At 44.2% G+C, this 23,996-nt stretch overlaps 1 protein-coding gene across 1 annotated transcript in view; it reads right to left on the reverse strand.

Moving 5' to 3' along the window:
- Nucleotides 1-489: 489 nt before the first annotated feature.
- Nucleotides 490-23,996, reverse strand: part of NOL10 (nucleolar protein 10) — a 91,624-nt gene continuing 68,117 nt past the window's right edge. The window contains exons 20-21 of the mRNA XM_088444599.1: nucleotides 7,573-7,675; nucleotides 490-825 (exon numbers count right to left, since the gene is read on the reverse strand). Of these exons, the coding sequence (XP_088300725.1) occupies nucleotides 706-825; nucleotides 7,573-7,675 (223 nt within the window). The 3' untranslated portion in view covers nucleotides 490-705. The remainder of the gene's footprint in view (nucleotides 826-7,572; nucleotides 7,676-23,996) is intronic.

Raw genomic sequence — 23,996 nt, forward strand, 5'->3', positions numbered from 1 at the left:
ATTGATGCCTCTCTGCCTGAGATGAGGTTTTTCACAAACTTTATAAATTGGGTTCTGGTCCCATAAGGAAATCTGATGATCAGCCTTAACAGCATTAAGGTGGGAATTCAATTGTTTCATCGCAGCCTCAGCTCCCATCTAAAGTGACAGGAGCTATTCAATTGTTTTTGGGAGCCCATCACTATGACGGATGTCGCGCCCCAAAATTCCATGCCTCGACAGGTCAGGACGGCTTTGGTGGCACAAGGGGGACCTACACAATATAAGGCTGGTGATTTTAGGTTCTGTTATGACTGTTCGGTGTAAGAATTTTGTCAACTCTACTAAAAGATTATAATATATTATTATTACTTATATGGAATAACCACCATGTTGAGCATTGATTAATGTAGCACGAAACAAACCACTTTCTGGATTAATAAATCATTTTTAGTGCATCAAGATACTATAAATAGAGCTTATTACACGGCAATATAAAAAAAAAAAAAAAAAAGTAAAATGAAGTTTTATTTATAGGCACTGATGACACTCACATGGCGTCATTTATGGTGACAGGCACACAAGGCAGGTCTGACTCAAATCGCTGGTGACATTAAAAGGTGACTGAAGAGCGCACAGTTGAATTCCTGGTTGGTTTGGTCTTGGTTTGTCACAATGTGCCACAACGTTCCAAGCCGGGAGACCTTTGGTAAGCTATGCCGTCCCTTAGCGGAATGGTCGCCCCTTAGCAGGTTTGCTCCGTAAATGTCCCGCTGATCGACGCAGCTTTTTCCTCTCCTCTTTATGTTGCTTCTCAGCTTCTTGTCGCTTCTTCTGCTGTTCAGACTGGGGGTAAAGCAATAAGAAACTTTTAGTAAAGAACAAACAGAAATGAGGCATAATCTGCATCTCATCACCCACTTCCAATACAACCATCTTCCATCCTTTCCTTGTGCCACTACCACATACTGTAACGTAGAAAGATACTGAGCGTCCTAGAGAAGTTCTGTAGTCATGAGATCACAGCGCCGCGGTGACTGCCGATATCCAGACTAATTTACAGCAGGGGATAAAATATTCCTTTCAATACAAAAGTTTTCGTGATGAACGCGGACTTGATGACATCACAACTCACCCATTATACAGGAGAGTCATATATATTAGCCTCACTTATTGGCACTTGTCTAAATGATTGCGTTACCAAAGTAGATTTAGTGACAGAATTACAAAGAAGTGATATTACTTTGTAGGGCATCAGTAGCACCTTTGTCTTTACCTAATACATGAAACTCATACATAACAATAAGCTACACAATATGTCACCAGAACCACATCCTGTAAAATGCACTGATGAGATTATGGGGTCTAGTTACTAAGCAGTGTTAGGAGACAGAGTGAAATGAGATAAGGTACCAGCCAATCAGCTCCCAACTGTCATCTCACAGGCTGTGTTTGAAAAATGACAGTTGGGAGCTGATTGGCTGGTACCTTATCACTTTTCACTCTGTCTCCTAACACTGCTTAGTAAATAGACCCCTATATCACTGTAGATCGATTATGGCTGAACATGACTTTCAGGGACGATTTACCTCTCTGTACAAGAATCCTCGCTCCTATTATTGCATATTACAGAAGCATAACATATGTTAATTTCCTATGCATGACTGGCCAAAAGAAGATTACGGTTTAAATATTATAATTCTTATTAGGAATTTATGTTGAATAAAGTTTTAAAGTGACTTTAAAAACAGCCTTGCTTTTGACAATGTCCATGAATTAATTTCAATATTCAGGGAACTTCACTGAGAAACTCAAGGATAAATAGTTTTAGCTAAAGTGCACCCATCACCTATAACAGTGGAGGAAGCCATTTTGTGGGCTGACAGGATTTGACCATGACCCATTAAAGTACCTCAGAAAAGGGATGCAGTCTCATGAACATTGACTGCACTGACAAAATGGCTGCCTATACTATGTGTAGGCCACAGGTATACCTTAAAGTAAACAAATTAACCACCTTTACTGCAATTTCCCCCTTAACGAATTACAAACAAACAGGTCACCAATATTACAAAACCAATGTGTATGACACAAGCCTGTAATATGAAAAATTATTTAGATAGGTCATAAAAATGCAGAGAATTTGATATATGTAGAAGTTAGTGAGTACATAGGTCTACAACTCCCACTCAAATATAAAAGTCAGTTTCCTTATATATTCCTCTCCATGTTTGGTAATCCTCCTATATTAGTAGCGGACATGTGCAGCTGTCACAGTTGTCATAGACACATACAGCAAACATCCATGTGAAACATTTGTGATCCCAGGAAACACCATAAGCCCCTCTCCTTTCATTTAGATACAATTTTGTAGAAATCACACAAAAAACAGTTATACGGTTGAAATACTGATTTCCCCAATGCAATGAGACACGTACTATTCTTCCATGCTTCCCAATAAAAGGTTCATTAGCAATTAGTCAAAACTAAGTTAATGAGATCTATGTACTAAGGGCCTGATTCAGCACGGCGTATGCAGTCGGCCGATTGTTGCATACTGCACGTGCATCACAGTACGCATGCGCGACGGCTGCACTGCGATCACGCAGAGCACGGCAAGCCACCGCAGAGTGATTGACAGGTAGTCAGCGTTTGGGGGTGGTGACGGGGGAGTGGTAGGAGAAACGCAGGCGTGCCTGTCCGTTTGAACGCCGTTGCATGGGCGTGCCTAAATTAGCCACTGCAATTGCATACGCAGATTGAGTACTCACTGCGTGCGGCGAGGTTAGCAATTTCTGAGTAAGGTCAGGGCTGCTGTAATTCTGCGTGAGGGGCCGATGTTGCTCGATGTTCCCGGTTTATATGCAGGACAGCAAGGTATTGCGGATGTGATAGCGGGAGGCAGTGTGCGTCTCTATGCAGGCATTGCGATAGCATTCATTAGCATATTTTCGCAGCAGACCTGCATGAATAATCGCAGCCGCAATCACGATCTGTGCTGAATCAGGCCCTAAGCCTTAGAGAAAGATAAAGTGGAGAGAGAAAGTATCAACCAATCAGCTCCTGTCGTTTTTCAAACAGCCTATAAAGTGATAGTTAGGAGCCGATTGGTTGGTACTTTATATCTCCCCACTTTATCTCTATCCAAGGCTTAGTACATAGACCCCATAGTTTCTAACCCACAGCAACCAATCAGATGTCTGCTATCATTTTCTAAACTGCACTAGAAAAAAATGCTAGAATATAATTGGCAGATATAATATAATTGGCTAAGCACCCGCTTTCATAAATGTCCTCCCATTATATCCAGGGACTAATGATTTTCAGTCTGGTCCCCCCTCCCCAATGCGGGGCACAACAGACTACAGTTATATTTCTGGAACATCACAGATTTCGCAATTCAGAAGCTATTTCAGTTTCTTAAATTGCGCCAGGTTAATGATGGACTGATCATATAATAGGCGAGATCTGCACTTAGGTTTCCTGCCAGATATTTCTCCTTTATTCTTCGGAAATAGAACACTCAAGACACAAATAACAGGATATTTGAGAAGTAAGTTACTTGGGTAACATGACAACTGCTGTAAGATGGCTGGCTCTCGCCCAGCTAGTCACGGACAACGCTGCCTAAAATAAGGTCTGCATGATCAGATTCCCTGCGATGCTAAATTTAAGACAGGCAATGCTTAGTCAATGCAATGTGTCAGTGGATGAGAGATGGTGGGGATGTATGGACGAGCTTCTAAACTGTACACCGCTCTGAGAGTCATGGCCGGACATCGCTTACATAATCACAGCACAAGCCCCGCTACCACCTAGTGTCAAATACTGTTAACTAAGCATGGGAAATCATTTATTGCAGGCGCCTCTATACAGCTTTATAACTAATTCAAGTCTGCTGCGGCAATGTGTGTGTGTGTGTGTGTATATATATATATATATATATATATATACTTGAAAGCTTGTGAACCCTTCAGAATGGTCTATATATCTGCTGAAATGTGGTCTAAAACTACCTCAGATTTTCACACAAGTCCTAAAAGTAGATAAAAAGACCAAATCATAAAAATTAGACAAATTAAACTTGCTAATTTTTTTTTATTGAGGAAAGCGATCCAATATCACATGTGAGTGGCAAAAGTATGTGAACCTTTAGGCGTAGCAGATATTTTAAAGGTGAAATTAGAGTCAGGTATTTTCAATCTATGAGATGACAATCAGGTGTGAGTGGACAACCTGTCTTTTTAAAAGAACAGGGATCTATCAAAGTCTGATGTTCACAACACGTTTGTGGAAGTGTATCATTGCAGGAACAAAGGCGATTTCTGAGGACCTCGGAAGAAGTTGTTGATGCTCATCAGGCTGGAAAAGGTTACAAAACCATCTCTAAAAAGTGTGGACTCCACCAATCAACAGTCAGACAGATTGTGTGCAAATGGTGGAAATTCCAGACCATTACTACCCTCCCAGGAGTGGCCAAGAGCAAGGCGTCTCATAGTTTGCAAGGTCACAAAGGAACCCAAGGTAACCTCTAAGCAACTGAAGGGCTTTCTCACATTAGCTTATGTTAATTTTCATGAATCCACCATCAGGAGGACACGGAACAACAATGATGTGCATGGCAGGATTGCAAGGAGAAAGCAGTTGCTCTCCAAAAAAGAACATTGCTGCCCGTCTGCATTTTGCTAAAGATCACCTGGACAAGCCAGAAGACTATTGGAACAATGTTTTGTGTACCAATGAGTCCAAAATAGAGTTTTTTGGTTTAAATGAGAAGCGTTATGCTTGGAGAAAAGAGAACACTGCATTCCAGCATAAAAACCTCATACCATCTGTGAAACACGGTGGTGGTATCATGGTTTGGGCCTGTTTTGCTGCATCTGGCCTAGGATGCCTTGCCATCATTGATGGGACATCTGAATTATAACAGAATATTCTAAAGGAAAATGTCCGGACATCTGTCCATGAGCTACATCTCAAGAGAACGTGGGTCATGCAGAAAGACAACGACCCAAAGCACACAAGTCGTGGCCAAGTCAAAGTCCTAACCTTAATCCAATAGAAATGTTGTGGCAGGACCTGAAGCGAGCAGTTCATGGGAGGAAACCCACCAACATAACAGGAGTTGAAGCTGTTTTGTACGGAGCAATGGGGTAAAATCCCTCCAAGCTAAAGTTCAGGACTAATCAACAATTACCAGAAATGTTTAGAAGCCGTTATTGCTGCACAAGGGGGTCATACCAGATACTGAAAGCAAAGGTTCACATACTTTTGACACTCGCAGATATGTGATATTGGATCATTTTCCTCGATACAAAAATGAGCATGTCTAAATTTTCTCTCATTTGTTTGACCTTGTTGTCTTTACTGTTAGGACATGTGTGAAAATCTGAGGTAGTTTTAGGCCAAATTTCAGCAGAAATATAGAAAATTCTGAAGGGTTCACAAACTTTCAAGCACCACTGTATATATACAATTCCTATACAGTTACATAAAGGGGTCCTGAATTAGAATACTGCAATCAAACTTATTCCTCAGGCATTGTAGTTGCTTGTAAACACTGTCCACGGAAACAGTATGTATGTATCAGTATGTACCAGGTCTAATCCAGACAGTGGCAGCCTGGCAAGGTTGAAAATTCTGATCGTTAATTAAGGTAAGTATCAGTAACCTTACTACTCCCCCCCCCCCCCACCTAACCCTCCCTTAGGGGTGCCTAACCCTAACCTCCCCCCCAAATGCCTAACCCTCCTCTTTTCCCAAAACCAACCCCCCCCCTTCCCCGCAGCCTAACCCTAAGTCTCCCGGGGGGTTGCGTAACCTAACCCCCCCCCCCCCGAGAGCCCTAAAGCCTAACCCTCCCCCCCGTAGCTGTCCGCGCCCGGCTTACACCTTCGTTCGGTATGCTGGGCTCCCGGCGTAGGTCTAATGACAGGCGTCGGTATTTCAACGCCTGTCATTAGTGCCTTGCCAGGATGAGACAATCGGGAAGCCGGCGGTCGGGATTTCGTCCGTCGGCTTCCCGGCTGCTTCCCTTGTCCACACGTGAGCTGTGTAAGCTCGGTTGATGAACCCATTTCTATGAGTAGTAAATAAAGGCTTTGTTCCACCTTGCCTTTAGTGTAATCAGTGTGTAGAAGCCTATTGGAAAAGTGTAAAGTTGGTCTGGTAATATATACTTTACACAGCCCGATAATATATACTTTACACAGCTCGAGGACATACAGTATACAGTGTATGTACGACTGGAAGGTGATGTCAGAGTGCTTCTTGGTGATCTCTGGAGCAGCAATACATGTAGGTGCAGCCGCTGTGGTCATGTACCAAGTGGCTCGTGGATGCATTTTAGATCCCACCAGAGGCAACTAATGTCTACCAAAACCAGCTCATTTGCACTCTGAATTGGATTATTACTTTTTTAATTATTTATCGGTTGTGTGATCATCTTGATTACTCCTCTAAATAGTGCTGCACTGGAATATATTGTACAATTATTGTTTTGTACTTAGACACCATATAGCAGACCAGGGAGATCTTTATGCACCTAAACTGTATACTTACTATATGCCCTTAGGTCGTGTAAAGTATATATACTACATCAGATAAGCCTCATGTTTTCCAGATAGTAGATAAAAGTTGGTCAGTATGTAGAAGCCTAACAGGACTGGATTCATCATCCGGCTTCTGTCTGGGCACACGGAGCTGCCTGCAGCGCGGGAGGAACAGGCTCTCGCCATCATTTTCCAAGTGGATAAATTGCCGTCATTACCAGTAACGGATTTCTCCAAAGTCGATGCAATTATGTCAATGTTAGGTAAAAAAAAGATGTGTACATGGAACATATCAATGAATAACATATAATAATATATAATCAATAGTTTCATCCCAAGGGACTACTGAACCGTTCAACTTTATAGGGGTTTCTTCTTCTACATACGGACTGATCCACTGACACTTAAGCTGGGTACACAGCATACGATGGTGCATATCAGCGACGGCGCTATATACGATGTAATGATACATCGCACGAGCCGCACAAAATGCGCGATCCGGAGTGCGACGGCGCATGTAATTACAACCACGTCGTTGACGTGCAGTTCATCAGATGGGGCGATGCGATGAAATGACAAATCAGGCATACGCACTACACCAGGGGTTCCCAAACTCCGCCATTACAGGCCACGTTTTAAGGATATCCATGGTTGAGTACAGGTGGTTAAATCAAATTGACTGAGGTACTCATTAAGTCACCAGAGCTCAAGCATGGTTATCCCTAAAACCTGTAATGGCGGTACCCAGCTTTACATGCTCTTGTTTAGAATACTGTTCTTTTTTGTTGCGGTTATGCTTTCCATGTCAATTGTAAATGTTGATTGTTCATTTTTTACATCATCTATTTGTTTTTCAGTTGCTCATTGGGAAACTTTGTGATGAGAGTATAAATTGGCTATTCCCATCCTTGTTATTTTCCCTTATACACAGTTAATCCAGCAGACTTGCATCTTCCCAAACATGTCACGTCACTATTACTGTTGTCAAAAACATTTATTGAGAGAATGGAGTGTCGGCATCCTCCGAACACACCGGTCTTACCTTCTTCAATGTGAACGTTAACTGTTTGCTGCCCACGGCTGTATCGGAAACATTGAGCGTGCCCAGTTTCTCTTCAACTTTCAATCGGTCTTCAAGCGTTTTCCTTCGGGAAAGACACAAATAGTAACGATAGCATACATATTGCTGTATTCATGAAAACATGGACACATTTGTATATTTTTTTTATTTACTTGAGCATAATCTGTCCATTCAGTTATTCTGGGTACACACTATGCCATGTGTTCATACAGCCAAAGAACGACATATCGCATAGTACATCGGCGGGTGCATATACCCGATGTGTCTGTGATTGACGTAGTTCACAGACATATCAGGTCGGTCCTGAAGCACAGCCGATACCAATATATCTCGGTACATCTGCCTGCGTGTACGGCCGACCCGCTGTCCACCTGTACACTGACTGCAGGAACCACAACTGGGCGGGCAAAAATGTAAATGTCCATCCAGGTGTGATATCTGGCCGGACATATCGAGCGGCTGAGTGGGAAGTATGTATAGCTTACCAAATCGGCCACTTGGATGGCGGGTCGGTCGGCCATTGGATGAAAGCCTACTGACCTATATTTTACATATCCCATGGACCTGGATTGGATCTACAGGTGTTCTTGACTTGCTCAAAGATTGTGCGCTTTGGACAGGTAGTAATAACCATCTGTGTTATTACCTTGGTTTTCCCAGGATTAAAAAGTGCCTCAAATTTGCCTTTTTGGGGATTATTGCTTCTTTAAACCTTAAAAATAATTTCCATTTGTTCTTCTGCTTTTTATTATTTTATGCAAAACAGGTCATCGTACTACAATGAAAATCCTCAGCTCCAGTATCAATGGATGTCCTCCCAAATAGTACATATTTAGGAGCAGAGGCTGATCAGGCAACACCAACAAGGTCTAGACTCAAAGGCTAAAATCTAACGCCATGTTTCCTTGCTCGCTAACGCCTGGCGGTCCCCATGGATTGATATGTGACTATAGTTCATCTGGTGTCCCAGTAGGGAATGAGCAGGGAATTATAGATTAATGGGCGTGTGGGATAGAGGGCTCTGTTTGCAAAACAACTGATACGACCAAACACTCAAAGAAAACACAAGAATAAACTTTATACATAAAAGACGACAAGAACAATAAAATTATATAAATTTTGGGTCTGTACTAGGCTGGTAAAGGCTAAAACATGTTAATATTACTTAAACGTGATATTAAATAAGTTTATACAGGGTTAAACCTAAATAACAAACATTACAAGTAGGAAATAAAATACAAAATCCTCCATGCAACTTGTCAGCGTTCCAATAAACCTATCTTCCCCATTTAGTGAAGAGCAGAACACATAACATAGCATTATGGCCCTGCACGCCACTCATTAAGTTTATTAAGAATTTTCATTCTGATTCCTTGTAATGATTGCTCAGAAGGGGGACTGCTCTCAGGCAGCTATTGTCCGCCGATTAGACAAATGTCCTAGATCAGAATAAAGTCTTATGTAATGTTTCAGCTATTCCACTAATGAGGAGCCGTCATAACCCAGCACAGCAAATGAGATGCATAGACCTGCAATTAGACACTGGGCTGACATGGCATGGGAAACCGAATACTAAGCCATAGGCTACAATCATTATAGGGAAGATACCATACAGGCATTGCTACTGTGTCATGTAACCAAACATAAGTGCATATTGACTATTATCAAATATAAAGTTCAGGGTTACTGGTTTACAAACAGTACTGGTTAGGAGATTTTTATTTTCCTGTCAGATTGATCCCTATGTCCAATACCACAACTCTCTGCTAAATGTGGTTACTCTGGAATTATGAACTATATGAGAAGCAACTTGCTTAGTGGTGAAGGACGATCTGGTAACCCAGGCATCTATCTCATTAATGAAAAGCTGTGTACAGACAGTAAAGGTGCATACAGACTAGACGATATGCTCCCTGAGCGATATTGTGTAGTGTGTCCCCGGCAGGCTGTGCTCAATGTCGTTCATGACATTGAGCACAGCCGCTGAACGATATCATTAACGATATCGTTCAGCGCCGGGCTCTCTCCCCCATTCCCTGACATGCAGCAACCTGACGAGATCGTCAGGTTGGCCTGCATGTCAGCCCGATGAACGATGATGACGAACGACCCGCGGGAACGCGCTTCGTCATCATCGTTCATCTTTTTGGGCTTAAAAATGGACGATAAAGTGGACGACTGAATGATAACGATATCGTTATCGTTCAGTCGTCCACTTTATCGCCCAGTGTGTACGCACCTTAAGGTAAATCCTGGTCAGACATTAAAGATGCAGCCTATGCGCTATATTATGCTCCCTCTCCAAAGAGTGGTACAATATGAACCCAGGAGTACATGGCATGGTCATAAATAAAATATAAAGCCTAGTAACAAGTGCATTATGGTCTCTTATGAAGGAAACCACTTTTGCGTGAATCTTATGTATCTTGTGCCATAAAAAGTATTAGTTGATATTATAATTTAACCTGATGTACAGGGTCCTCATTTCTTGCAAATTTGCAAAAATCTAAAAAAAAAACTTTTTACACGTTGTCATTATGGGATATTGTGTGTAGAATTTTGAGGACAAAAATGAATTTATTCCATTTTGGAATAAGGCTGTAACATAACAAAATGTGGAAAAAGTGAAGCGCTGTGAATACTTTCCGGATGCACTGTACATCCAACACAGCAGTCCCTTGATTTAGCCTTATTCACCCTGCACTAACTCAAATACTGACATACAGGGTGCAGTGTAAGACAAACATATCTTTTCATCAGACGCAGAAGAGGAACGATGTGGAAGGAATATACGTAGGACAGTTGGTAGGTATATAGCTACCTGAAATGCCCATGGAGACAATGGGATGACACAATCTAGATCTTCCCTGATTTATCAACTTATTATTATTTTTTTTTTTATTATAATAATAATAATACAAGACATGTGACATGTCAGGTTTTGTGTATTATCCAAACAAGTCATCCCTACAACTAGGAAAAGTAGCAAATTACAATTTTCAAATAGATTTCAGGGAGTATCTAAAATTAATTATGAATATTGGTATTTACCATTTTCCTTGATTTGTTTCTCCAGGGTGCTATCAACTCTGCAGTGCCATAGCAACCACAGTCACATGGCACACAATGGTATGTGCACAGAGACTTTGGAACGCCTCTCTGAGCTTGGTCTGCTCGGCGTGCTGTAAAAATACTTCCTCCTCTCTGCCGTCCCAAATAGATGCTGGTAGCCGCGAGCCGGTGTCTGCACCAGGCAGCCACACTTTACAAACTATTCCTGGCACCCGCTATGGTCCTGTCCAGGAATGTATCGGAATTCTGGCATGCAGTGGTACGTTGCATCGGTGAGACTGGCATAGGGATCTCCATGGCTGACCCTCAGACTTGTATTTTTGGCCTCAGACTTTGAGACTCCATAAATTCCTACCTACAACTTTAGGTTACCGTTTTTTTTTTTTTTTTTACATTAGCTAAAGTGATCATTGCTAGAAATTGGATGGCTACACGGATTGGGCCGATGAAAACTTCTGCTCTCAGGACTGTTTCATGTACCCTTCACGCAAATGCCCTGATAAATGTATAAAGGTGCGGTCTCTTTGGCGCTTACCCAGCTTTGGCACCTTTTCCAGCCCCTGACTCTCCTGGGTACCCCTGCCTCTGTATTTTACTTGTTGTCTTATTTATGGTGACATTGTTTTTCCATCTCTGCTCATTCTACTGTTTACTATATCCTGCACTTTATATTTCCTTTAGTTATCCCAAGTATCTTTGCTGTATTATGAATTATAGCTTTACTTAGTGATAGCTTTGCTGCACTGTTTGCTTGTATTGTTTTTACATTCTCATTCATATCTTCTTTATCTTTTTACCCCTATTTATCTCATGTACTGTGCCTTTAAAATGTTTAATAAAAATACTCTACAATAAAAAATAAAGAGACAAGTTTTCTGCTTACTAAGAATGATTATATTGGGGAGGGGGGAGAGGGGGTCACTACATATTTTACTTCCTCTCCCATTTCTGCTGTTTCAAGACAATTGGTTTGATCGGGTTTTTCTGCCACTTTGCCCAGAGCTTGGATTTTCCTGGTAAATCCCTGTATAAACATCTCCTGTGTGCGCAGTAAGCCTCCGAGCGGACAATGGCAGGAGATCAGTCACTGGCACAGGCTCGCAGTCTGGAGATCTCCTTCTTTGAAAGTGGTGGTGAGAATGTGGCTGCCGACCAGTTATTCTTTACCGTGATTGCTTGTGACATTAAGTCGGTAACCACTAAAAACTTGGAAGGCCGGTGATGTCTAGACACCAGCGCAGAGGAAATGCCGATGCAGTAAAATGACATTTACATTGTGTGTATGCTTGACAAAGTGGTAGGTCTTAGTAATAGAAGGTGTTCAACAAACAGTCTATTGTCCAAAATAGTTCACCAATGAAATCTAGTAGCCAGCTCGGTCTTCAAGAGTACCATTCGGCTGGCCAAGATAATCTACTTGGAAATAAAGTCTGTCGATTCAAACAGCCTAAGCCATGTGACGTAATGATATTAACAGTACAGCTCCAGACTTACAATGTACATGTTCTTGAACAAATAAGATGTAAAACTGTGCCCTTCCGTATTGGGCTGGTCCAATGATTGGGCTGGTCCAATGATTGGTATCTAACTCACCATCAGACAGACCAATTATCTGACGTTGCCATATGCGGCCAGATTATTCTGTCTGAGGGCGAGTATATCCACCTTCAGATCCGAGCAGCAATTATCGCAACTTTCTGAGGTGCTGGAAGAATTCCCATGGCCGGCAGACTAATAATTGCAGTGTCTGGCTTTGACTGAGCATCAATTATCGGCCCAATCAGCTGAGAATTGACGATTGGGCTGATAATTGCACAGTGTGTGCGGCAGACTTTAGGCATTTTTAATATTAGCTGTTGATGTACACTCTCCTGTTTACTGAAGATCCTGCAATACTTACTGTGCTTAGGTCCATCTCCCCCGCGGGAACATTACATGTGTAAGTTACAATGTGCAGTATTGCCTAGTGTATATAAATGTAAAAATACAGAACACGTATTAAGGGAATGTACATTTCAGCGGTCACATGCTCATGTCTCTATGACTTTAGAAAGAATAGCATATGCAACATGGTACAAAATATTTGTTTAGTCTTTAGTTGTGTGTTAAGCAGAGTACACTCTGGCCTACGGGTTGGCCGTTCAGCTGACCTGCCGGCCTATCTAACGACTGGTAAGTGTGCACAGACACTTGCCAATCACCCGCCGGATATGTGTGGCCAGTAGAGCCATTTGAATATGCCCAACCACTTGTGATATCCTATGCAAATTGCTGCTGCGGCCGACATTGTGCGGTCAGCGGGTCAAGCGTACGGACTGTAGGATAAGTCAATATATCTGCTACATATATAGTCATCAGCTGTGCTGCAGGGTCGATCAGATATGTCTGTGAATTACGTTTACAAGGGTTGGGTATGAGATCCCGGCGGTCGGTATGCCGCTGGTCAGAAAACAGACAGCGGCATCTCGACAGTGAAGATCCCGACAGCGTAAGTATACTACAACTTTCCCTAACTCCTACCCCTCCCTCCCCAGTGCCTAACCCTAACCCCCGATACTTACCTTCGGGGTTCCGGTGGTTGGATTACTGGAGCCAGGATCCGGACGCTGTTGGGATTCCGGCGCCGGTACTTAGACCGTCAGCATCCCGCACGCTGGAATGGTAACTACATCCCATTCACACACATATCGGGTGTACACACCTGCAGATGTGCCATCGATATATATTGTTTGTCGCTGGTCTATTTTTGAAAGTTGGGCACTTGCCAGAGACCAAGTAACCTACAATTAGATGTACAGAGGTGACCTCATACACCTAGCATCAATAGGCCATAAGGCGAGAGATACCCAGCGAGACTAAGCCGCTCTAAGAGGAGTAGCTTTCAGTCTTTCACTTTATATTTTGTGCCTAAGTCGCCCCGCAGATGCAGCAAAACACTACTCACAGTGTAATAGAGACGCTGGGCTGTGACTTTCGCCTCACAGGAATTAGTTTTAAACACATACAAGTCGAAAAGAGGAACAACGGAACTTGGCATAAGAAAAAGCCACAGCCGCTTCATCGTAGCACCTCGTATACAGATGTAGGCCCTTATTCAATTTGAAGCGTTAAGTCCGGATCCGCGTTAAGTTACCGCTGATGACGTCATTATCGCCTGTTCTGGTTTTACCCCGTATTCAATTTGAAAGACTTTCCGCCTAGGCAGAAAGTCAATGCAATGTAATAGGCGGTAAAGTATCGCCTATGAATGGCAGGCGGAAAAAAGTGCAGAATTGGGGTGCAACGTTGCAGGATCCCCCGTGCAGTCTTCAGACAGTCTCTCAAAGGTAATCTGTTGCAAAAAATAAAATAAATACAAAGGACACCCCAAAAATTTACTTTGAAACAGGGGGCAAAAAAAAATAAAAAAAATGTTGGGGTACAAACTTAGAAACTAGCGAACTTGACTCTGGGGAGGTCCCCAAGTATGCCTCAGGTGTTTTTTTTTATTGCATGTGTTTGCGGCAGGTGGATTTTTCAACTTCACTTTTTCAACTTTAAATATGCTGACCCCCATTTTGAAGTACCCCAAATTTGCTGGGACTACTTATTTTCTGGAAAAAATACTCCTAAATACAATTCTGCATTAGGTATAGAAAAACGCTATTTAGCAGCTATTGAGCCCATTTAAAAACACCAAATACCTTCAGCAAGCCAAATCAAGGGGGTACCATAGTGAACCCCCATGTCAGAGCATCATTGGGGGGTGTCAGGCTGATTTCCCCAAAAATGACAGTACTTTCCGCTTGTTAAAGTATCGCTGGGTCCCGTTTACGCGTACTTTCAAATTGAATACGGGGTATAGCGTGCACACGTGCGATACTTTTCCGCCTCCAAAACAAGCGAAGTCGGCGTTAAGTCCAGGCCGCGTTAACTTAACGCGGCTCGGCTCAAACTGAATACGGCTCAGACATTTATTCTTCACAAATGTACAAATGTCGCGCATAAGACTGATCAGTGTAATTTAGCAATGTAGTTATGTCGCGTTCAGTTGTTTTACTAAAGCGAATAAGACGCACATTTTAAGTGAGAAGTCGCTCGGCACAGCCAATTCACCTGGCGCGCCCATATGGGCTGCCTGGCACCACTGAAGCCACAGTGTATGAGGGCACATCTATACTAACAGTGAAGTGCAGGAGGTGAAAGGCTTAAGGCTTCTATATCACACCAATACACAGTTCTTGGCTCACATTGAGGCAGCTCTGGGCAAACTGCATGTCTTACTGCTGCAAGCTTTGCAGGACACACACAGACACAGGACACCTCTGCATATTGGGGATTAGGTAACAAGAAAGCCATACAAATATTTCTAGTGTTATTTTAGGAAGTCTTCACTATTCTTCTTTTCAGAACTCCTTAAATAATCTGCACAATTCAGGTATCCTCACAGGTTTTCAATAATATTTAAGTCAGTGGACCTGATTCAGAGCCCTCCTACCTGTTTTAGGAGCGTCCACCCACAGCTATAGCGAGCGTCCATGATGATGGTCAAGACCATCGCGACCATCGGGCTTGCGACGGAGACCCTGCGGTAGGGTCTCGCTGCCGCAAGCCCTGGAGTGATTTTGGCTCTATCAGAGCCAAAATCACTCCCACTGACATCACTAGTGATGTCAGTGGGGCCGGCTTCAGACAGTAGGCGTTCCCATGGGAACGCCTCCGTCTGGCAGGCACGCCCACCAAAGGGGGCGCGTGCTGTCAATCAACATCAACAGCACGCCCCCTTTGGTGCGAGACCCGGAGCGATGGAGAGCCTGTCGCTCGCTGGGTCTCGCGCATGCGCACGACGGAGCTCCCTCCGTCGTGCGCATGCGCAGTGGGGGAACATCGACCCGCTTGCGAGCGTACTGCCGCTCACGAGCGGGTCTGAATGACCCCCAGTGTCCGGCAGTGAGGACAACTCAAAACTTAAATGCCATTCCCCTAAGTACCTAATGCCTCATTTTGGAGGTATGTTTAGAGCCACTGCCTTGATTAAATATTCGCTCAATTCTCAACTTGAATTTCTCGAACTTCTTCACTGACTTGGTTACATAAGTATTTATTATAGTATTTATTGATATCTAGCAGAATACATTTCCCCCGCACCTCCAGATACTATATGTGCCAGCGACTGTCACACATTGCAAGGGAACATACACCCCCCCCCTTCCTACAAATGCAAGTTAATTTTTCCAAAGACTTCACCCTGTTTTTCCCCATATTTTAGGTTATTTCCAAAAAGTTTTACTTTTCTATCATTAGTCCACAGCGCTCTGTCCTAACACATTTCTGGCTAATGGAAGTGCTGTTTTGCATATGTTAGTCGCTGTGTTTTGTGATGAGACTGTAGAAAGATTTCCTCCAGTCAACCCTCCTAGATTGGTGTAAGCAGCACAGGACTGTGGACCACTATTGCGGTGTCAGCTTTTCCAATGACATGTGCGTTGCTAATCTTTTGTACATAACTGTATATCAAAGGTAATGTATTACTTAGTTGAACAATACACAAAGTAACCGGAGTGCATATGCTTAACTAAATAAGCCCAACATGCTGACTGACTCCTTTGCAGAAAGGCTGCCATGTAAGGAGGAATGTGCCATTACAGCACAGCAGGCACGGTATGACTGGACAGTTTGGAAGAGCTCCTACGCAGCAATGTGCTCTGCACAATTGCTGATGATTCATACTTAAGTGATATCACAGCGACTCAAAATGACTGCAATGTAGCTTTATGAGATGTATCAGACACTGCCCTAAATGTGTGGGAAAAGCTTTTGGTTTGGGTGCACTCCTTAATGGCAAAAGTCCTGAATATCGGACCCTTGATATTATTGATCGTTGGGTTTTAAAGGGGGTTTAAGAAAAAAAATCTACTTGCTGGATTCTTAGATTAAAAAAATAAGAATAAAAGTAACCTCTACACAGTATAGTAATCTATTGTCCTTGGTAACCAAACCTTTACCCTTAACATTTACCAACAGCCAAGATTAAACTCTAGGTCTCTTCACAGAGTGCTGGGTGAAGGGTCCATTCTAAGGATGAAGACTTCAAGTTTTATTCAATATGGAGCGAAAAGTCAGTTTGTGCCACGTTTTCGCTCAGATGACGTCATTTTCCCCGCTTTTACTTTTACACCGTATTCAATATGAACATTTTTCATCGGTGCGAAAATTATATTGCATTCGACCCTGCGAAAAAGTATCACCAAGGAATGGGTGGCGAAAAAAAGTGCAGAATTGGGGTTTTGGGGTGCAACATTTCGGAAACCACCCTGCAACCTTCAGACAGTCCCCCAAAGGTAAACTGTGTCAAAACATTTTTTTAAAAAAACCTCAGAAGAACCCAAACAAAAGCACTTTCATTTTGGGGGCAAAAAAAAAAAAATAGGGGTACAAAGTTAAAAACTAGCGAACTACAATCTAGGGGGGTCCCTAAGTATGCCCCAAGAGTTTTTTTCATTGCAGGTGTTTGCGGCAGGTGGATTTTTCACATTTTTTAAAACTTCACTTTAGCAACTTTTAAATATGCTCACCTCCATTTTCAAGTAGCCAAAATTTGCTGGGACTACTTATTTTCTACAAAAAAACCTTCTAATTACTATTCTTCACCACCTTCCCAAAGCCCCAAAATAGCAGCTATCGAGCCCATTTAAAGACCCTAAAAACCTTGAGCAGGACTAATCGGGGGTATCCAGAGTGATCCCCCATGTCAGAGCATCTTTTTGGGGTGTTAGGGTGATTTCCCCAAAAATCTGCAAAAGTTTTCGCTGATTTCACTTTCGCCGGGTGCCGTTTTCGACAATTTCATATTGAATACGAGTATAATCGGTGGCGCGCAATACTTTTTCGCAGGCAAAAGCTCCGATATGCGGCGAAAACTTCGAGGGCGAGGTTTACGTTTCATATTGAATACCCCTATTAGTCTGTTTAAAAATTCCTAGTTGTCTAACTCCCAGAACAAATACTGCCATGTCGCTCCTCCATCACATTATCCTGTGGATCTCTCTTATGGCAGATGGACACTTGTTGCCCCCTATGATTTAGGTATGCCACTGCTATGGTATTGTCTGATTCCACATTTTACTTCCTTTCCACTCAAGAGAGGGCAATCTCATACGAAGGTATAAAACACTGCCCTTAGCCCTTTTAAAATGATGTGAATTTTTTTTCTTCTACAGGCTCCAAGGATCCCGCATACGAGCCTGAAGTGTGATCCATCCCCAACCCCGCAGTTGTAACTGGCATCTGATCCCAAATGTGAAAAAGGGCCTCAACTGAGGTTCTCTTCCCTCAACCATCAAAGCTTGCCCCATCTGTTGATCAAAGAAACTTAAAGTAGAATAGACTAGAAAGAAAACGAACGCTGCCAGGCAACAAATAATAAAGGTCCCACACGGCAGGGCACTTTAACTAAACTAGAGTTCCTGCAGGCGTGGAGCATACAGGGGAGAGGTTACAGGCAAGATACAAAATGTAAAGTGTTTGCGCTCCTGGCTTCATCACTGTACACCAAAGTTTTCAGTGTCTCCCAAAAGGATGAGCAAAGGGCCTGATTCAGCTTTGGGAATAGAGTAAAGCTGGCCACACACTAGACCAACTTACATCCAACCAGCCAACTAGTTGGTTGGTTGGAATGAAAATCTGGTAATGGGTGAAAGCAAATGACAATCAGAAATTTGCTCCCAAATGCCGGAAAATGGACAAAAACTGTTGTTTGAACAAATTGTTTAGATCAAACATTTAACAAACTTGTCTGACGACCATTTTCATCCGTTTTCTGGCATTTAGGAGCAAATTGCTGATCATCAGTTACTCCCATACGTTACCAGATTTTCATTCCAACCAATCAACTAGTTGGATGAAAGTTGGTCCTAGTGTGTGGCCAGCTTAAGATATAGCAAGTAACTGTGCTTCTGCCCTGCAGGTGGGGCAGATTTACAATGTGCAGATATATTTTAGATTTGGGAGAAGTGTGTACAAGCATATCTAAAGCCGCGTATCCACTTACCGATTAAAATGAGCGAATGAACGATAACTATACCGTTCAATCGCTCAGTCATCGTGCATGAAACGGTCGAAAACGACCAGCGATGCGCCCTCCCGCTGGTCGTTTCCGACATCAATCATCGCATTGAACATGCTGGTCCATCTGGCGATAACGACAAATTGCGCATGTTCAGGGATGACGGAGGGTGCCTGCACTGAACGACATATCGATCAGTGTAGGCACTGCAGGTGAAGAGGAACGACTGTACGATTACAATGTTGTAATCGTACTGTCGTTTTGCTATCCGCTAGTGATACGCAGCTTAAATTGCAGTCCAACATTTGTGGGCTACATACAAAAGCAGCCAGTATTTACCCTGTATGCAAAACATAAATAAATATGTATTTGTACCCCCTGCATTGCAACATGGTTTGTCCAGGTACACATATATTTGCTCCATTTTACTCTATTCCCAAAGCTGAATCAGGTCCAAAGTATACAAAGTAACAGACACTGAACGTAATTATAATAGTTATTTGTTCGCTTTCATTTTTATTATATGTGAGTAATTTGCATTGAAGTGTTTAATGTGTGGGGTTAATAATTCCTAAACGATAAAAAAACTCTGAAAAATACTATTGATGTTCATATTCAATTATGGTTATTTATCAGTAAAAATGTATTTAATTTTTTTTGTTTTATTCCGTCTGCCCTCTAGCCCACTCACTGTGCTGTTTTTTTGTCAGGGTCCGCTAACAGCAATCGTCTTGTTTTCCCCTCTTGATCATTTACTGAAATGCTTTTTGTCATTCTGGATTCCTGTTTGCCCACTCTCACTATGAGAATGCATTTCAGCTGCAGCGCACACATCCGCTCTCCTGCCGGCCTGTTCCAGATCACTCAGACATTATTCATTACAAGTGAATGGACAAAGAGCACAATCTGTCTGCTTCTTCTGCAGCCGAGGACGAGCTGAGCTCAGCTAGAAGTACCGTAGTCGTACAATTAAAATACTTTTTAACCTTTGTCATTATTAAACCATGTGGTCTTCCTACTTTTAGTCATCAATAGACTCAAGTTGTATAATGTTCATTAATTTCGAGTGGCAAAATACTTAAAATAAATAAATAAATGTAGCCCCTCCGCCTTCCCGTATTAACTAAGCCAAAGACGGGAGAGAATCTACGTAATATAAATAGATGGCAATCATCTGACATGACCAGAGAAGCTGGAATTTCACCATTAGCATTGTAAGGGTTAATGAATGTGACAATATCGCTGCATTACACACTAATGTTTCCCATCTGCCCTATTCTGATAATTATGGTGTGGACTGTACTTTGATGAGTGACCTAGTTCTTAACAAAAAAGTAAATTGAATTTTCCAAGAACTGATTTTTTTTTTCCCCTTTAGCATTTTGTTAGTTTGACTTCTGTAACGGAGAAACAAAATAGCTATTGGGAAGAAAAGATTTCAAGGTCGAGATGTTCCGACTTTGGCAAAACAAAAGGAAGGACGGTGAGGCAGAAAACGCAGCAGTTATATTATGATAATGCAGAGCTGGACGTCTTAAGCTTTATAAGCGTTACAGAATGGTTTAGGTTGAATCATTTTCATAATATATACAGATTTATTTTTTTAAAGTGTTCTACAGTGTCTGCAAGGGATGTAGTTATCTCGGCAGTCGGGATGCCAGTGCTCACAATGCCGGCCCTGTAATCCCGGGACCGGCATGCAGATGGTAAGTAGTGGGGGATTAGGCACTAGGGAGAGGGTTAGGCACAGGTGAGGAGGTTTAGGGATAGGCACTTGGGAGGGTTAGGTTTAGGCTTAGGATATTAACTCTGTCGGGATGCAGATATAGGAGCTCTCACCGCCAGGATCCCAAGCACCGGTATCCTGTAACCAAGCAGTCTCCAAAACAAGAGATATGGTAAGAACTTACCTTTGTTATCTCTGTTTCTACGAAGTCCATAGGGTCCACAGGGTTGACCTTGGGGTTATAGCTGGATCAGGATCCATGGGCACCACACAGTTAAGCTTTTAGCTCCCAGGATGCACTTGGGTCCTCCCCTATACCCCGCCCCCGAGCCACAGGCACCTCAGTTGGTAAGCAGCCAAGGCCGGAGGAGAATATGGAACAGAGAGAAGGAAGACTGGAACACACAAGAAACCACACTCACAGAAATGGGAGACGGAAAACCGGTGACCAGCCACACAGCCCATATGAAGCCAGGTGCGTCAGGGCGGGCGCCCTGTGGACCCTATGGACTTCGTAGAAACAGAGATAACAAAGGTAAGTTCTTACCATAGCTCTTGTTTTCTACTTCAGGGTCCATAGGGGTCCACAGGGTTGACCTTGGGGATGTCCCAAAGCAGTTCAACTAAGGGCGGGGACGCTCCTGTGCTGAAAGGAGCACCCGGCGCCCAAAGGATGCATCCTGAGAGGCGAAGGTATCAAACGCATAGAACCTCAAAAACGTTTGAATTGAAGACCAAGTGGCCGCCTTACACAGCTGAACAGCAGAGGCGCCACATCTAGCAGCCCAAGAGGAACCCACAGAACGAGTGGAATGAGCCTTAACAGAGGCTGGCACAGGTAAACCCTCCTGTGCATAAGCCTCACAAATAATGGAACGAAGCCAATGGGCTAACGTTTGTTTGTTGGCAGGCCAACCCCTCTTGTGAAAACCAAAGAGGATAAACAAGGAATCAGACTTCCTAACCGAAGCCGTCCGGTCCACATAAATTCTAAGCGCCCGGACCACATCTAAGGAAGTCTCACCAGCTGAAAGATCAGGGGACTGAAAAGCTGGCACAACAAGTTCCTGATTAATGTGGAACTTCGAGACCACTTTGGGCAAAAACTCAGGACGAGTGCGGAGCACCGCTCTGTCCTGGTGAAAAATCAGGAAAGGAGGGCGACAGGAAAGCGCCCCCAATTCAAACACCCTCCTGGCCGAAGCAATTGCCAGGAGAAAAACAGTCTTAAATGTCAGCCACTTGAGCTCCACCGACTCAAGAGGCTCAAACGCAGGACTCTGCAGGACCCGTAGAACCACAGCCAAGTCCCAAGGAGCCACAGGAGGCACAAAGGGAGGCTGGATCCTGAGAACACCTTGGAAAAAGGTGTGAACATCCGGCAGTATTGCAACCCGTCGTTGAAACCACACGGACAAGGCGGACACATGAACCTTCAGAGATGCAAGGCGTAAGCCGAGGTCCAATCCTGATTGAAGAAATTCCAAGATCCTAGAAACTCGGAACACCTGAGGATCATAATGTCTGGACTCACACCACTGAAAGTAAGTGTGCCACACCCTGTGATAAATCCGTGCTGAAGCAGGTTTGCGTGCCCTGAGCATGGTACCAATAACCGAACTGGAGAAGCCCCGAGACCTCAAGACGGCTGTCTCAAGTGCCACGCCGTCAAAGACAGCCGAACCCAGATCCGGGTAAAGGCAGGGCCCCTGAGACAACAGGTCCCGACGCTGAGGAAGAAGGTACGGAGCGTCGATGGAGAGGCTCCTGAGATCGGAGTACCAAGGACGTCTGGGCCACGCTGGAGCTACCAGCACGTCCTGCTTGAATTTCCGCAGAACCCGAGGAAGTAGGGATATCGGAGGAAACAGATACGCCAGGTGAAACGTCCATTTCACCAACAGCGCGTCCAACAGACTTGCGCCTGCGTCTCTTGTCCTTGACCCGTAAACGGGCAACTTGTGATTGTGACGGGAGGCCATCAAGTCCAGCTCCGGCAGTCCCCACCTGTCCACGAGTAGCTGAAACACCTCTGGGTGAAGCGACCATTCCCCGGGATGCACGTCGTGACGGCTGAGGAAGTCCGCTTCCCAATTGAGGACTCCGGGGATGAAGACCGCCGAGATCGCTGAAATGTGACCCTCCGCCCAAGTTAGGATGCGAGACACCTCTGACATCGCTGCCCGACTGCGAGTTCCTCCTTGGTGGTTGATATACGCCACAGTGGTGGCGTTGTCGGACTGCACCTGTACCGCCCTTCCGTGAAGAGCAGGGCCGGACGACTGCAGGGCCCTGTATACTGACCGCAGTTCCAGGATGTTGATGGGAAGAAGAGCTTCTTCCGCAGACCAACGACCCTGGAGAGACAATGAGCCGGTCACTGCCCCCCAACCCCGGAGACTGGCATCCGTCGTGAGCAGGACCCAGTCCGGGATCCAAAAGGGGCGCCCCTCGACCAGATGAGCTGTCTGAAGCCACGAAGCCAAAGATTGCCGAACGTCCGGAGACAACACCAGCACCTGAGAGCGGACCCGGTGAAGTAACCCGTTCCATTCCGATAGAATCAGCCCCTGCAGGGGCCAGGAATGGAACTGGGCAAATTCCACCATGTCGAATGTCGACACCATGGACCCCAGAACTCTCATAGCCGAATGGACCGACAGGCGGCAACTGCTCAGGCAACTGCGTATCCGCAGCTGTAGGGAGGCGACCTTCTCCGGAGTCAGGAAGATCCTCTGCTGACGCGAATCCAGCAGGGCTCCCAAATGAACCATCCGCTGTGATGGAATCAGGGAGGACTTTTTCCAATTTATCAACCACCCGTGTGCTTGCAGGCAAGCGATCGTCAGGTGGAGATGTTGAAGCAGTACCTCCGGGGAGCTCGCCAGCAACAGAAGGTCGTCCAGATACGGCAGCAGCCGTACATTCTGGTTCCGAAGATGTGCGGCCATGACCGCCATAATCTTCATGAACACCCTCGGTGCCGTAGAGAGACCAAAGGGTAGCACCCGGAACTGATAGTGGTGTTGAAGGATAGCGAACCTCAGATACCGCTGGTGCGAAGGTGCTATCGGAACATGGAGGTAGGCGTCCTGGATATCCAGGGACACCATGTAATCCCCCGGTTCCATCGCCAGAATGATGGAACGTAACGTTTCCATCCTGAACTTGGGAACTCTGAGGAATTTGTTCAGAGACTTCAAGTTGAGGATAGGGTGATGAGAACCATTGGGTTTCCGCACCAGAAACAGAGAAGAATAGTACCCCGTCCCTTGTTGTAATTGAGGAACGGGAACAATGATCCCTGCTTTCAGCAAGGACTCTATAGCCTCCTGAATCTGTAACGCCTTGATCTTGTCCTGAGAAGGACTCGTGCAGAAAAACTGGTGGGGTGGTCTGTGCCGAAAAGACAGGGCGTACCCCTGGGAGACCACTTCTCGAACCCAGGCATCCGTGGTGGTATTGTGCCAGCACTGGGCAAATCGAAGAAGTCGGCCTCCCACTCTGAGGTCCCCCAGAGGGAGGCCCGTCCCATCAGGCCGC

Source organism: Taudactylus pleione, unplaced genomic scaffold, assembly GCF_031769625.1.
Source record: "Taudactylus pleione unplaced genomic scaffold, aTauple2 ptg000367l, whole genome shotgun sequence".
In the NCBI taxonomy this organism is placed as follows: domain Eukaryota; kingdom Metazoa; phylum Chordata; class Amphibia; order Anura; family Myobatrachidae; genus Taudactylus; species Taudactylus pleione.